Source organism: Rhea pennata, chromosome 6 (genome assembly GCF_028389875.1).
Source record: "Rhea pennata isolate bPtePen1 chromosome 6, bPtePen1.pri, whole genome shotgun sequence".
Classification (NCBI taxonomy): domain Eukaryota; kingdom Metazoa; phylum Chordata; class Aves; order Rheiformes; family Rheidae; genus Rhea; species Rhea pennata.
Window position 1 is genome coordinate 13508019 of NC_084668.1, and position 15900 is coordinate 13523918.

At 42.9% G+C, this 15900-nt stretch overlaps 1 protein-coding gene across 2 annotated transcripts in view; it reads right to left on the reverse strand.

Moving 5' to 3' along the window:
• Positions 1 to 15900, reverse strand: part of GLI2 (GLI family zinc finger 2) — a 198409-nt gene that overhangs the window by 24489 nt on the left and 158020 nt on the right. For both annotated transcript variants that reach the window (XM_062578770.1, XM_062578771.1), the window contains exons 6-8: positions 5507 to 5708; positions 3018 to 3231; positions 1193 to 1306 (exon numbers count right to left, since the gene is read on the reverse strand). In XM_062578770.1, the coding sequence (XP_062434754.1) occupies positions 1193 to 1306; positions 3018 to 3231; positions 5507 to 5708 (530 nt within the window). The remainder of the gene's footprint in view (positions 1 to 1192; positions 1307 to 3017; positions 3232 to 5506; positions 5709 to 15900) is intronic.

Sequence of the window (15900 nt, forward strand, 5' to 3'; positions counted from 1 at the left end):
AGGGACTATCAGACAACCAGCATACATTTTCCTTTTCTTAATTTTACCTTGTTATCAAGCCTCCTTGCAACACTTCAAGTGATTCTGCCCCCCCCAACCTTTGGTACTTATTTCACGTAAGATACAGTGGACGAAATAGTGGGGCCGGGCTGTGTGGATGATGCTTGTACAAGCACTCCTGCTGCTGGGAACACATCTCTCCAAATCCATGCAGAGAAAAGGAGGACGATTGCTGTCAAGAAAGCAGCTGCTCTTCCCATAGCTCCTGTGCTATGGATGCTTGAGAAAGCAGGTGACGGCTTTCTTTTTTTTTTTTTCTTTTTTTTTCATTTGCTACAAAAACCAAACATGTGGCGATACTAGCCTGGGTAGTGGCCAGATTGGTTTTTCAGGGCATGTGCTTTTGCAGCACTGTATAGATGCACTCCTAAACTCAAAGCTCCAGAGAGATGCCTCTTTGCCCTAATCGTGCTGACTACAGCATGTTTATCTTTCCCTGATATGCTATCTTCATCAATTTTACCAGCCCCCTGATGACTGCACATGTTGCTGTCCCCATGCATCATGCTGAGACCTGCTCCTGAACCAGGGCAGGAGGAGAAATTTGTCATCAACTCTTCCATTCGCTTGACAATAACATGGCCTAATATTTCATGAAAATGAAGTGCCCAGAGCACTCCTGATAGTTTACAGTTGTGATAAAGGACGGTCAGATGGATACTGTCAGCCATTAAACAGTTTGCAATCACAGAGCTCCAGAAAGAAAGCAAAGGCCTTTGGGCCCTTCTTGGTGTCAATGTTGTGTCACCAGTGTAAAGAATGTTGCTAGGAGCAATTCCTTGTTGAATCAAGAAGTCTTTTTTTTTGGCAACCTTTTTACCTACATGCAAGATTCTCTTGTAATCTATGCTTGCTCTGAGACACCAGTACTGCTTGCTTTGCAGTGCAGAAAACTCCAATGTCATTTTTAAAGCTGTCACACTTGAAATATTCTCTCTTTCTTTCTGTCTTTTCAAGCACAGCAACATCAAGGCAAGTCCCAAGCACCCTCGAATGCTTCACTCCGTCACTGAAACTCTGTCCTGTACCTCACTGAGCTTCCCAGATCAAGAGACGCTCGCCTACCCTGCACACAAAATGTGCAGAGTGTTGTTCCCAAAGCTCACAGCACGACTTGCACCAAAAACGTTACCTGTGTGGTTGGGGACACTGGTGGCAAGCCCTCAACTTCAGTCTTGACTTTGCTACGCTTGTTAATTACTGGATTGACTGTGCTGCTCACAGCCGACTCGCTGCTCTGCTTGCTCTAGGAAGAAAAAACCAGAAGAGAGGTGGCATCAGGGTTTGGGATAAGGGATTGACTGCAGCCTGCATCATCATTAGGAGTTCACAAAAAATCAGTCAAGAATGAACTTCTACAGCAGCCAAGGGCAATGATGCACTGGCCTGCTGGCCTGGGGTTTCAGAGAAATTCAGCCCATGTCCAGGCATTGCCCGGGAGACAAATATGAACTGGATTTGTGCACAGCAGAAAGAGGGCAAGAAAGCAAAGAATAAAGAACATCAGGAGCTTTGGCGCACTCAGCAGTGTGCTTTGCCTCTCAGCTGCTCCTCCGTTTCAGAGCTATCCTGTCCCCATCAAATTCATCAAAATATTATGTAAGCCCCACTCAGGCCACAACTATATTTCTCAATGTGCTGAAATGACTTGTAGAAAAACTGAACACAGCAAGAGGACAGTAGGGTTCTGGTTACATGTGAGGGCTCCCTCACCCTGGGTGCATGAAAGGGTATGTGTATTTTGCTCAACTCTTAAAAAATGAGAATGACTTCAAGAGAAAAGAACATTCAGTTGTATGTGTATAAAACCGGAACATTAACGTTTTAAATTTGCTCTAGCTAATTGCTCAAGGTTGGTCATGCAAGTTATTAAACAGAGGTAAAACTCCTGCCAGCCACATTATTTTAGTAGTCAGTTTGTGAGAAGAAAACAAAACTAATCAATCAAATAGCCTTCAATAGCAGAGTTTGCAGTGCAGCAGCCACGAGAAACCCTAAAATAATAAACCAGTCTGAAAAGTTCAGTGTAATACAACTAAAAAAACAATTTGAAATGAATGTGAAATGAGGTGAAACAAGTCTTTTGGGAGAAAAGCAATTGCTATTTAAACTTCCAAGAAACAAAAATGGAAGGGAAAGTGATTAAAATTACCCTAGACATACTCACTAACCCTCAGTGCGTGTGTGCGTGCATGCACATCTGTGCGTGAATACACAGGTACATGCATAGATATATTTGAGGTTTCATACACACGCAGTATTTCTAATTCTCAAAACTCAGCCTCTCATTTTGCAAAACTTAATAGTAAAAATCAACAACAAGGATATTATGAGAGAGAAAACCATCTGACCTGATTATTGAAAAACAAGGAACAGTACCTGAAATAGAGGTCCAAGGTAGGATACAATGATTTGTTAATGAGGAAAGGAGTAAGGTGTTTTAAAACCACCAATATGATTCACATCAGCAGAAAAAGGGAAGGATGGATTGGTGAATGAACTGACTAAGCTTGATTCATGGTGCTTGGGTGCTTATCTAGCAAAACACTTCAGCCTGTGCTCAATCCCATTGATTTCAATAGTACTTAACATGTGTTCAAGGAGATTTGTTGCCTGAGATGATCCTGCATATCATGTTAAGTGTTTTGACAGATCAAGGACTTTGATTCTTGCACAGGTATGTACATGTGTGTGTTCAAGGAAGAGAGGTGGGCATAATATTTGGCTTTTACCAGTCCAAAAGTGTTTTTTCAGGATGAAGAATATGCTACATAAAGAGAGAGCATGAATAAAATGACAGTTAAACTATGGGTAAAACCAGGGGAAGTTCTGCCACCAACAAGGGCAGCCCTCACCCCACAAAGAGCACATCTCTGTTTCTGTCCAGGCTATGCACAGGAGAGAGCTGGGCATCGCAAACGGGACAGGTGCAGCTCGAACTGACGGTCGGCTCATACCTGACTGGAGTCAGAGATGCAGTTGCTGTTGCTGCTGATCTGAGCTGGTGGCGGGTTGACTGAGATGACAGCCATGTGCTGCCGCGAAGGGAACGTAGGAGACGGCTGGATCAGAGGGGGAGTGTGTCCAAAGGCTGAGCTCAGTCCTCTTTGCTGGTTCAAGATCTGCTGGTATGTCACTGGATTAATGGGGTGGGGAAAGCTAAACGCAGGGCTGCAACAGTGACAGGAAGAAAAATGAGAAGGAGTTATTTTAAACAATATTTATCACATTGGCTAGTGATTGATTTCAAGTTTGGCCAGGACTTCCTGGAGACTCCAGGACACAGGGTGCAATGTCCCAGCTGTATGTCTTTAATACCACAATAAGCCCGACAGTCTCTTTTAATGCAAAGACAGGATTTATCTCATGTGCACTTCAGCAAACTTGTGAGTCATTTTGACCCACCTATCAGACTGACTGTAATTTCTTTGCTTCCGATGGTTAAAACTAGCCAAATGGGCTCCTTGGCAGGGAGTGTAGAACAGGGACCAGCATCTCACTTTACAATCCTCAAGGCTACAGACTTTTGCAGGCTTTAAGGTTAGGGTTATGCTACCTTCAACATAAAAAAAAATGTATCACCTGGCTCACCTGGAACAGATCACAGCAGGGATGACTAACAATCAATTTAATATATTCCAAAACATGCAATTTACTCTGCATTCAGGTGAGTAGACTGCTGGCTCAGGAACTGCTAAAATATGTCACCCTTCATATGTAGGTCACCGGTTCAGCTCCAATCTAGGTCAGTGGTGACCAGAAACAAGATCAGCTCTTGGTGGCTTGGGTGCTGATCAGTGTAAAAACAAAGCACTAGTTTTGGTGAGAAAAGTTTTAACTCCCAGGAGTAATTTAAGTTCTCTTCACAGAGATGGAGAAACACTGGAGATGCTGCAAGTGTGCTCTGTTCCCTTTACTCTACATGAGACACACAAACTACGGACTCTCAGCCCTAAAATTCATTATTTGACACCTTTAAAACTTGGCTGCCATGAACCCGTATCCTCATAGTATTTTCTCTCACATCAATAGAACTGCCCACAGTGGAAGTGCTCAGAGAACAGGGCCACAGTCAGCAATACATTCCATTTTCCATTCTGTTTTAAGAGAAAGTTCCCATTGCTGATGACTATACAATTAGTATTTCTATTCGAAACCAGTTAATGACAACTTGACTAAAAGATTAAGGAACAAAAAATCACTCCAGCGTTAAGAAGTTCTGGAAGTTAAGCATGTGCTACAGCAGAAGGAGATCTGAGAGCACGCTGCTGCACAAATATGATGTGAGTCTGAAGAGGTGTGAAAGGGTTTAATTCCTGCCACTAATGCATTGTTAAAATAATAATAAAAGTCTTTTCAAGCAGCTAACAGTTATCCTAGTCTAATATATGTAATACATTTTACCGTTGTTTATATTTAAGATGTACCTTAGAACACAACAGAGTTTCAAATTATTTTATTTTACCCCTATAGGCCTCCAACTGACCACTGGGTCTGAACCTGTACTCTACAAAGACGCTGAAAATATCAGTTTCTGCCTTGAAAAGCTTGAAATCTAAGTACAAGATGAGATGCTGTAAGTGTGCCCAGCTAAGGACAGTGGGCAACAGGGGAAGAAAAATGTGATTAGCAGACAGGCGGTTCCAATTTCTTTAAGAAGGCATTATGTTAGATACTGCAGTCGATTTCTAAATGATGCTACCAGAGAAAGTAACTGATAAATTAATGTAACAACTATTAATGGCAATGCTTCTATTTTTCCCCTACAAATGTTAGGAGTGCATGATCTTTATAAGGCCTTGCTTTACATGTGTAAATTAGACAGTGTAAATTAGAACCAACATATTTAACTGTTAAGTAATAGAAAGAATAACAACCTTGTGAAACTTGGGTTAAGCAATCACAGCAGGAATTGACAACAGTGAGCTTCCTAATATAAGTGCTTTTTAATTAAGATTTGAGCAAAACTTTACTCAAGGGCTTAAGGTTTTTTTTCAAATATGCTTTTAGAATTAGGCTCTTAAACCCATCCAGGCAACTATTTAGGTATTTATTTTACAACTGTGGTCAATAATTTGGACAATACTTTGGAGCAATTTCTTAAATCAGAGGATTTATCAGTTGAACCATTCACAGTGAACATTTTATAAGATGAACTTTATCTCCATTTCTGCTTGTGAGGAGAGGCAACCGTATTGTAATTACTAGAAAGCTGGTAACCAATATTTCTATCCAGCACCCCTCTGCCCCCGCCACATACTCTGAAGTACCCTTCCACAGGCATAAAAGCTGATGGGGGGCTTTGGTTTAACACATGACACAATCCCAGTGTACAAAAGCAGAAGTTTCAAGGAAGGGCCAGAGTGTGAACATTTTCCTTGCTGGAGTTTCAGTCCTGTTGGTGAGATGATTGTGTAGCTGAACAGACCTGCTCCAAAAGCGTTACCTTATTGTCCCTGCAGATAAATGGCCATACGAGCCACTTGCTGCAGAACTGCTCCTGGAGTTGTTAATATACGCCACAAGTGAGTTCGGGGAGGTCCTGATCATCGTCTGAAGATCAATGCTGGCATCAGACAGCGGGGAGATGGAGAGGGCTCGCTTTCGGCTTAATCTTGGAGTCACCCGTGGGCTTGAAAACCGTGACACTGTAGGAAAGAGAGGAGGGATAAAAAGCATAAACTTTGTCAGATAAAATCAACAGGCTGCTCGTTTCCTGCAGCGATGTGCATGAAATAAGTTATCTGCTGACACAACATGGATCTGGGCTGTGTGAAAAGGAGACTCTGCATTCTCACGCAGGGCTTGTGTTTCAAACACCAGCACTCCCCGCGTTTGGTGACAGGAATGAGCAGCTCAGTCTGCTGCTGTCGTGGTCATCCTTGCACTGCAGGGGCAGGGCTTGGTACAGCGACATGCACAGTGGTCTGACGCAGGCTCCGTAGGTCATGCATCACGTTTGCTTTCCCCAGCTCTGGAATGCAGGGTGGTTTTCAGGTACAGTTGGTACATGCTTAACTTTGACATGCAAGTTATCCCTAGACCTCCCTGGATCAAGGCCTAGATGTCCAAAGTCTGCCCTGTAAATCTGAACACAACGGCCTCCGCCCATGCCTTGCTGCAAGGTCTAGGTATCAACCTCATCAGCGTGGCAGTTTGGCTCCCAGGAAGGATGACACCAACCACATCTTGGCCCCTTGCAGAATGACAGGAAAACACGGGCAAGGAGAACTCTTCTGACCTGCCCCAGCCCAGCCTCTCCAGCACTACTGTTTTCGCTGGTCGCCAACTGCAATGCAAAATGCTGCTGATGTGGCTAAAACGTGCTCCTAGGGACCGGACAACGGGGCTGGAAGTCACGGGCTGGTCCTCTGTGCCTGAGCATCTCTTCCCCAGGCCGGGTAGGCAAAGGAGCCCTCCCACATGGGAAATGGACGGGAGGTGCTGAGACCTACTGCACTCGTGACTGCTGGTGCTGTGATTGAGGGGCAGGTAAGAGGCAGGAGCGGAGCAAGGACCAGCTGCACTTTGATCGGAGATTTCCTCTCAGGTCTGTGCTGAGTGACATGGGTCAGGCAGTACCGGGAATGCTCGCTTGCTTTGTGCTCCTTGGAGGATAAACAGAGGCCTGTCAATCACCCCCTTTCATCAGCACTAAATTAACTTAAAATTAAAAGAGAAAAAGTCCCTGAAGACTTCTGTGAGCACAGCAATTCTCATTGACTTAGTAGCAAGAAAATCAGGCTCACAGAGCAGCACATCAGAATGGCAACACTCAGGAACTGCACGTGTGCATCTGTGTGCGGCAGGAGCGGAAACGAAACGGGCGCTAGCGCAATGCTCACCATCCAATTAACCACGGTGGCGAGGCTCCAGCAGCCCCAAAAGTAAATTAAGAGTTTTAAGAAAACCAATTTGGCAGCTCAGACACAAAGTTCAAGCTCTTCCCCTCCAAGGGGACCAGCTAGTGCCTGGACCCTATTAACGACTGTCAATCATTCAGGCATGAAGTCATTTCCAACTCTGCCAGTCCCGTTTGTGGATCTGAAATACATGGCAAATTACTACTGTACTAATTTGGCCTCTCCCTGCATTTCAGCACTGCTAACTGGAACAACTGACTTCATCATTGGGAAATTCTACCCTGGCCTAAACCATCTGCAAACCAGTGGGATGGCACAGACTGGAGTCTATGGCCTTGATATTAGAGTATCAGATCCAAAGCCTGTCTGAGCCCTAATCCTATTTGGAACTGCTTGTCTCTCCAAAGCATTGAGAGCAGCTTCCATGTAATGAGTCATGTATGTTAAAAAAAAAAAAAAAGAAAAAAGATTTCTAAGGTAAAAGATGCCACTTGGCCATTCATTCCCCTACTGCTCCACACTAGGCTGATAACCCCTGTAATCTGTAATCCACCCAAGGGTGCCAGAGGACTTGGCTTCTTCCCTTGCTGAGCACAGCACAGCATTACTACCTGGCTTTTCCAGTGGCAGTTTCCCCAGAAAGCTGCCTTGAAGGGTTGTTGTAGATATACTGGATTAAAAACTGTGAAGTAATCAGCATTTTCCCAAGATGGCAATATGAGCTCTTTTCCTCTAGATGGTTATCACTATTGGTTGCCATATCACCAAATACAAGCCTAGCACTGTGCAAGCAAATGAACTTCCTGTCCTGCAGACAGTGTTGACATGAGAGAAGGTGAATGGGATGCACAACAAGGTAAAACATATCCTGGCAGTGTGACCAATTAGTTCCTTGATTTGTGTTGGCTCGCAGAAGTTTATGTCAACATTTCCCTGAGACCCACGGCTGGATTTCAGTCTCCTAGTGTCCATGACTCATCTGTGTACTGAAGAGGCTCTGTCATTACTGAGTCTGAGTACTGTGTAATTAATGGGGTTTAATAACACTGTTCCCTGTTACCCATACTGTCCTTTACTGCACAAGTTAAATAAATTGCTCAAGGTCAAACTGAAAGTCCAAGGCTAAGTTACCACTTGAATTAAATACTCTTGTGACTATTGTCCTATATCTAAAAGTCTTCAAGAGCTGCTGGCTTCCATGCCTTTACTGCAAGACTAACAATACTAGGAATTTCTCTTAGAAATCAGGCTGTTGCATATGTACTGAACACTTTTTTCTTGCAGTATTTTGCATAACTAAGTTTTGCAGGCTCACGAGGCTGGAAGAACCTCAAACACATGACTGTGAAGACTTGAGAAACAGGTGGCAAACACAAAAGCACACACAACCATCTGCAAAAAAAAAAAAAAAAAAAAAAAAAGAAGAAGAAGAAGAAAAAGAAGAAAGAAAGAAGAAAACAAATCAAAGGTCTCCAGACTGTTAACTCTGTCCCATAATTTATAGGGGCTGGACTCACATTTTTCTAATGCTTGAGGTTGCCAGTTTCCAGGCCCATTTTGCCGTGGTGAGTGGCACTTCTCTTGGGAGCTGGAAAAGGAGCAGCAGTTTTGCAGAGGCATTATGGAAGCAAAAAGAAAGACCAAATGGACTCCCAAAGTGAAGGCTGGCCTTGCCTAAAGGCTATCCTGGAGCATTCCCAAATTTTTTGCACCTGATTCATGAAACATGAGTCCTATTAGAACCCCAAAGCCTCTCAAAGTTTAGAAATTTGGTGTGGCTCTGGTGTGGATTCAGATCATAACGCTGAAAACTGTATTCTCTCTGTAACATATTAATGTACTTGATTCAAAGTAATTAAACTTGCCTTTTTGTTTGCCCTGGCAAAAAGGCATCCTGATTCAGTACATGGGCAAGGCCTGCAGAGACCTGAGTCTTGTTCCCAGTTCTCCTCAGCCATATGACCTCAGATACATTGCTTTTACTTTCTGAGCCCATATTTTTCAGTTTCATCTATTTACACGCGCTCCTTGAGATAGAGTTTGCGTCTTACACTGTACATACTGCACCTAGTATGACAGGGCTCCATCTCAGCTGAGTTGTCAGTATTTTCCACTCTACAGTTAATATACATCTTTCCAGTTACAGATACTGTTTTCTGCATTTGCATTTGCACAGTCTCCTCCTTTTCTAACAGAAGGAAGCAGGCCAGATTTGACAGTCATATTTATCTCTGTTACTCCCACATCTCAAGGGAGATCTGTTTATTAATGTGCCACTTCCCTTGATAAATTACTAAATAGAAAGAAAAGCCTTGTACTCATTTCTTGCTGTTCTTCCAATGATTTATGTCCGCAGTGCTGGTTCAGCCATTGGTCACCATTAATTTGCAGAAGGAAGAAGTCCTCGTGTCCAACAGAAACCTTGATTTCACTGGTGCAGCCAACATGGGCACCCTCCTCAGTGCATGCAATACATAATTTTTTCCCTATGTAAAACTCTGCTGGAAGCTGTCAGATTTGCAAGCTGGCCTGGGACTTTTCCAGCACAAAACAAGTAATATGCATTGTGTTAGTGTCTGCTCTAATTTAGATCTTCCAAGTACCACGGGCTATATCAGACATTTGATAGCAGGTCCAGTAGACTGGGCTTATGTTTTACACAAAGGCCTTAGCTCTCATGGGCTTTAAGGGAAAGCTGTGACCAAAAGTTGTGCTATGGATGAACAATTCTTCTTTTTTCATGGGCAGCCAGCATAAGGTGCCCATGAAGTGAAATGTAAAGTGAATTTAACTACACAAAGAAGCACTCACTAGGGCTTTTAGGAGGAGAAAAACTTTTAAAAATTATTACTCAAAAGCAGACAATCTGCACTGGGATCATTCTCAATAGTAAAATTGGCTTGATCTAATGACACTGAGCAGTAACTCAGTTGTTAAATGATAACAAGCAGTAGCAAAGATAAATATTAGTGTAGCTGTACACATAGGCAAGGTTTTCAGTATGGGTTGAGTGATGGTCATTTGAAGGTGCAAGTAAAATCCTGTATTGCCTGAGGTTCAATGACGTTTCAAAGGAGAAACCACACAACTTTTTTAATAGCGATTGTGCCCAGAGAAGAAAGGGACTGTGGGATCCATTTTTGAGAGAGAGAGAGATGCAGGCCTCAGGAGGATTTACCACCAAAACTCCTCCTCTCATCTTCCTTTCAGAAATTCTGACTTATCAAAGTTAACAGGGTTGGTTTTAAGACTTTCTCGATGTTTGGGAAAAATGTTAGGAGAACAGTTTCCAAACAGTTCCCTTTTCAACATTCTTGAAAGAAAAAAAAATCTGTTATTTTTCTGATGGTGTTCTAAAAGATGTTTTGTTCAGAAACCTAAAGTCATCGTAAGTTAAAAATGAAATCTGAAACGGTCAGAAATTGAAATGAAAACATGAACTTATTTATAAGAATTATTTCCATTCACCTGCCAGCATTTCAGTTTGTAAAATTTAAGTTCTCTATGGCTCTCCATCTCAAATGGAGACCTTTTTCCTTCAGTCTCTTCACCTTGAATGTTACTGAGACATGAGAAAACGTCCTCTCACCCAGGTCCAAAAAAAAGTGACAGGCTCAAGACCATTCAGAAAAAAAGGATACAGCTAGACAACATCATGAGAGACTCCATCTTGTTGCCTCTTGTGGTTTTTAACAGCATTTCCAGTTCTGTACATTTACAGCATGCCCAGGGTGGGTGTTCTTCTTTGTTGTTACTGGCGGGTGTTCTTGTATCAATTTGCTTTGCTATTTCTATCTCACTTTGAATGAACATCTACTAAAGTCAGCAGACGCTTTCCACTGATTTCAATGGACTTTAGAACATGGAATAATATGAATTTAAAAGCCAACCTATAGACACCCATGTTTGAGAATTTTCATTTTCATTTTTAAACTAATTCTTTCTCACTTGGAAAACATGCTACAATGTTCATGCAGTCATTTTTGGAAATACTAATGCCTTGGTCTTGATTTATTGATTTATGCAGTGTGCATTAAAAGAATCAGCTCTGAATGAAGGAAGCCTGTTTTATTTTTTTAATTTTTGCAAGAGATAAAGATACCTGCTGAGAATTCAAAATTGTTTCAGATTTCCAACAACAAAAATATCATTTGGCTTGAAAGGAAGCATAGGAAATTTTAAACCAAAAGACTGTTCCCCTCTCCCTATACTCTCCAATTTAGGAGACTGAAATGCAGATGTGAATTGGCAAAAGGAAGAGTGCAATAAAGTTGAGCCCAAAGCTCTGGGCATTGGCTATGGAGTTGTGGATGGCAGCCGACACAAGTCAATAAAAATGTTACCATAGGCTCTTGGCCCCTGCTGCTTCTTTTTATAGGAAGTCAATTTTAGGTACATTTCACTGTGTTTTATATGGAATGTACTAGTCTGTTCATCTTTTGAAAAGACAAATGGTCTTTTCACATCATTCCATTGGCAGAACCAGATACTCTGGCTATCACGGGCCCACTGCTTCATGATAGAGAATAAATATAACTTGTATATTTTAAAAACCTTTAAGTATCACCTGGAACAACTTTTCAATTGAGAAAGCATGCCTTTACAGTGACATTATCTTTGCAAGTTAACTGTAAATGCTGCAGCTCTCAGTGGAAAGCCACTTCTCTTCTGGGAGGTTTTAAATATCCCATTTCTCTATTAGCAAGGATTCAAGGTGGAACCTGTAAGCGACACTGGCCACGTTTACCAAATGTCCCAGCCTAGTTCTCCAGCCAACCTAGAGCTGGGAGGAAAGTCCACATTTCTTATTAAAAAAGGAAACATTTCCTTGGTAGTTTCATACAGTGTCTACAAATTGCCACATATATGGGTTACTCAGAATCTGGGATTTTCTTCCTAAATTCAGATTTAGTCACAATGGGCCAGAGACAAGCCAAAGGTTCGGTTTCACGATTTTACACACAGGGCAGCCTGCGGTCTTACTCATGTTGCTGTTTCCAGTGCTGTTGTGCCGATGGGCCTGACTGTGTCTGGATCTGACAGAGCACAGGAAAGATGGGACCAGAGAGTCTCATTTGCACTGTTCTCTGTGGCTGTGGGACATCAGAGGGACATAACAGGGAGGGAGATTTGGGGCTTTCATATCACATTAGAAACAGTGATAACATAGCTCTTCTGAAAGGAAATGCCAAACACTCAGCTGGGAGATGTTCTAGGACAGTCCTTTCTTTACCAGAGCCTAAGCAGGAATTTTAGGTGGTCTGCTGACAGACAACCATGTTGCTGTGATCTACACCACTGCAGAACATTGGAGGAATCTGCTTCCAAATGGCCAAGCCCATAATGCACATGAGCAGCAGATTTTTCACCTCCCGCTTCCATGATGAAGCACGACAGAGCCACTGCTTCTCCTGCATCCCCCAGCTAAGCACCAGCATTAATACAGCGTTATCAACTCAGCCACTCTTCTTGGCCATACACCAAGCAAGCAAGAACAAACTCCACCCAAAGCATACAGACATACTCCCCTCCTCTCACCGTCAGATGGAATCCAAGGGCAGTAGATATATCGTGAAAAGCACAGAATTATCTCTTAATGAACGAGTAGCAGCAATAAGCTACAAACAATCTTGGCATAACTGGTTCCTTATTCCTCTGTCTTTCTGTAGCAGCAACATATATCTTACTTAGACTGCAGCAGATGCTGGACGTTTGTTCTGGCACCAGATGCTGTCCTGGGACCCTTCTTTCTTCACTCCCTGGGGCCTGATCAGCTTTACAGTTCAAGGAATACTAATGCTTCCCCCAAATCCTTGCTGAAAGACAAGGCTGCATTCTTCTACTCCCAATCCACACAGTAACTGTTTAGACGACCCAACTTGCATATGTAAATTGAATTCTTTAAAAACCAGAGTGCAGCGGGATTCCAGACAGAGCGCTTATGGGACGCTCTGGGACATTTTCTCTATTCTGCACATATTTTTCTGGGGAAGAAAACAGAACTGCTGGCTAGAACTGGGTGGGAAATTGTTTCCCATTCTCTGAATCTTTTCTGAGATTTCAGCAATTTTCCGTTCTGCACTGGGACAAAGAAAACAAAAAAAGATCTTTCAGAGTTTTTAAGGAAAAGACTACAGGGTGCGCCATCTGCCCAGAGTAGCCAACAGCTGGCTCACGTGGAGAAGTCATCTGTGATCCAGAATATTCAGACTGCAAATCCTGAGCTGCTAGTTCCTCAAGCCCCAGACAAGGGATTTATTTTCCAGGCCACCGTGAGGCCAGTCTCCTTCACTCTCTCCTGATGGAGTTAAGACACTTCATATACACCCACTGGAGGAAAGTCCTGAACTCACTTCTCACACATGCTGCTAACTGCAATAACCACTGGACTACATCATCAGCCCTACTTATTACCCTGATAATTATTAAATGATTTACTTGAAGTAGAAAGGCTCAAACAACAAAGACTGAGAGAGGCCACTGATGGCTGAATCACTGTTTGACTTGAGGGAAATCAAATCCTACTTGATCATTTGCCCATATCCCAGGGAACTGCTCCAGTCATTGGCCTGTTTAGCTATCCTGGGTTGACTAAAGCTCTTTGCCAGGTAAGCTACTATTCCTGTGTCAAGAGATTCTTAATCTATTAAAAAAAAAAGCAGCCCACACTTTAAGAATATTTCTACACTATTCAACACAAAACAGGGTAGGGATCTGCTCCCAAGCTCCAGTATTGGATGAAGTGCTATTACAGCACTACAGGATCATCCCAGCTTATTTACTTCTATTGGTAACTGTCAAGCTGCACAAACAAATCTATGCTGCCTTCACTACCTGAGGGACTATCTCCGTGCCACGCTGCTAGGATATAACTTCAACTCAAGATTTTTTCTCCCATTTCCTCACTCAGTATGGACAACTGTATCGCATCTTTGGCACTGTGCAAACAGAAGTGATGGATTCAAAGACCAGCTTTTCTTCTAGCACACGTCATGAGAGTCTTTATTCAGAAGATCTAGGTCATGTTCCTAGAGCTGCCACTGCTCTCCTGATAGATCATTTGATTGCTTTTCTCTTCAAGGTTTCCATGGGTGGAATACCTTTGCTTTGTACAGTAACCTGAGATCTGTTGATGTACAGGGCTCATCATTGAGTCAGTCTGGATCCATTCCTCTCAAGAGCAAATGGTGCTGCCTGGAGAGCTGAGGATAATGACAACAGCAATTGTACTTAGGGAAAAACATCTGGACACACTGAATATGCTCAGAGAGCAGCAGTCAATTCCAGATTCATCTGCACTTCCCACCAATCTTTTCCTGGAAGTCAGCTGCTCTCTGTGCAACCACTCTGCCACCCAGAGTAACCCACCATATAGCACTCACTTCTAGGATAGAAATGTAAATGGACAGCACGTAGGATAGAAATGTAAATGGACTGCACGAAACGAGGCAGCTAGCTCAAAGGTTATTTAGTTTTCACTGGCACTGGCCCTAAGATCCAGGCTGTTCAGTATGTAAAACTTATGTCTGGTCTACATTAGCAGTTCAACTACTGATATAGCTGCTCAGGGAAAATCCTACTGAAGAGACGTAGCCTCAGGACCCCTAGCTCAGTCACCTTTTAAACACTCAACAGATCTGAAACAGGATCCATACCAACAAGTTCCAGCTGACACTGATCCCCTACTACTTCTCGTTACTCTAGGCATCCGATGTGATGAAAAAAACACAGACAAATCAGGAGTCATGGAGGCATCCTCCAAGAGGTGCAACGAGGAACCAGAAAGGCCCTTTTAAGTGTCTGTGGAAGAACTGTTATATTCAGTGTCTTGTGCTCCCATAAACCTGCAGATGTTTGGAGGTGACACAAAACTGAATAGCCCAGATTTTTTACTATGCATCTGCCTCTTTTGCTTTTTCATCTGTGTGTGGTTTAACAGTTGCACTCCCTGCAAGAGCTACATGCATTTCAGTAATGGATAAAATTATTCTTTTTGTAAAGTTCTTAATTTCTGAGAGAAAAGGGGCTCTATAACTGAAAGATGCTGTCTGCCAGTGACTCATTCATGTTTTACCCATGCTATTGATACTCGCATCTCAGAAAAGCACCACAAGAGGAAGTTTTATTAAATTATCCATCCATCCAACTATTTACTTAGTCCCCACTGATTTAAACTGTTGATATAACTTCCTAAACAGAAAGGAAGACTACAATTCTTCAGCCAGAGTTTCAGAGCCATCCGTTTTACTCTCAGCCTTGATAGTGCATTATTCTCTCTTTATGTATGGCACTGACACTGCACCTCTATTATCAGCCAGGCTGACAAACTGGTGATAACACATCAAACCCACCAGCAAAAATCCTGAACTATGTATTGTAGCCCAATGCCTCAGGGTGCAGACCTGACATTAGGAAATACTAAATCAGAAAACAGCAGTGCTTAAGTTCCTCTGACTTCAAACACGCTTTTAAAAGCTGCGCTGGACCAGGGCCGGGCACAGGACCTTCAGCAGCCTGGGGGGGGGGTGGGAAGATAAAGCAGAGGGCTGACACAATTACAGCATGAGCCCTGGGCTGCTGGGTAAAACCAAACACGTAGGCCAGAGACTTGTACCAGGCTGCTTTTCACATCCTCAAAAACTAGCTTTCTGATATCTCATGTCACATATTTGTAAGGTTTAAAAGTTTTCATCTCAGTAAGGGTACGTGAAGGTCCAGAAAAGGCTTCCCCGTGAGTATTGGTTATGAGTGTGCCTGCCCGCAACTGGGACTTTTGTTACGTGATTTACTCTAGAGCTGTTTCAGGAGAAGCCAAGTAGGAAGAGAGTCTTCTGCCAAAGAAAATATCTCAGCGACTTCAGATAAAGACTGATGTTCAGTAAACTAAAGGACGGGCATCTTGGTGCACTGAGAGCCAGCCTGCGCATGACAACAGTTGTGTTTGCTTCCCTTTCTGGCTGTTTATCGGGCACTTTAG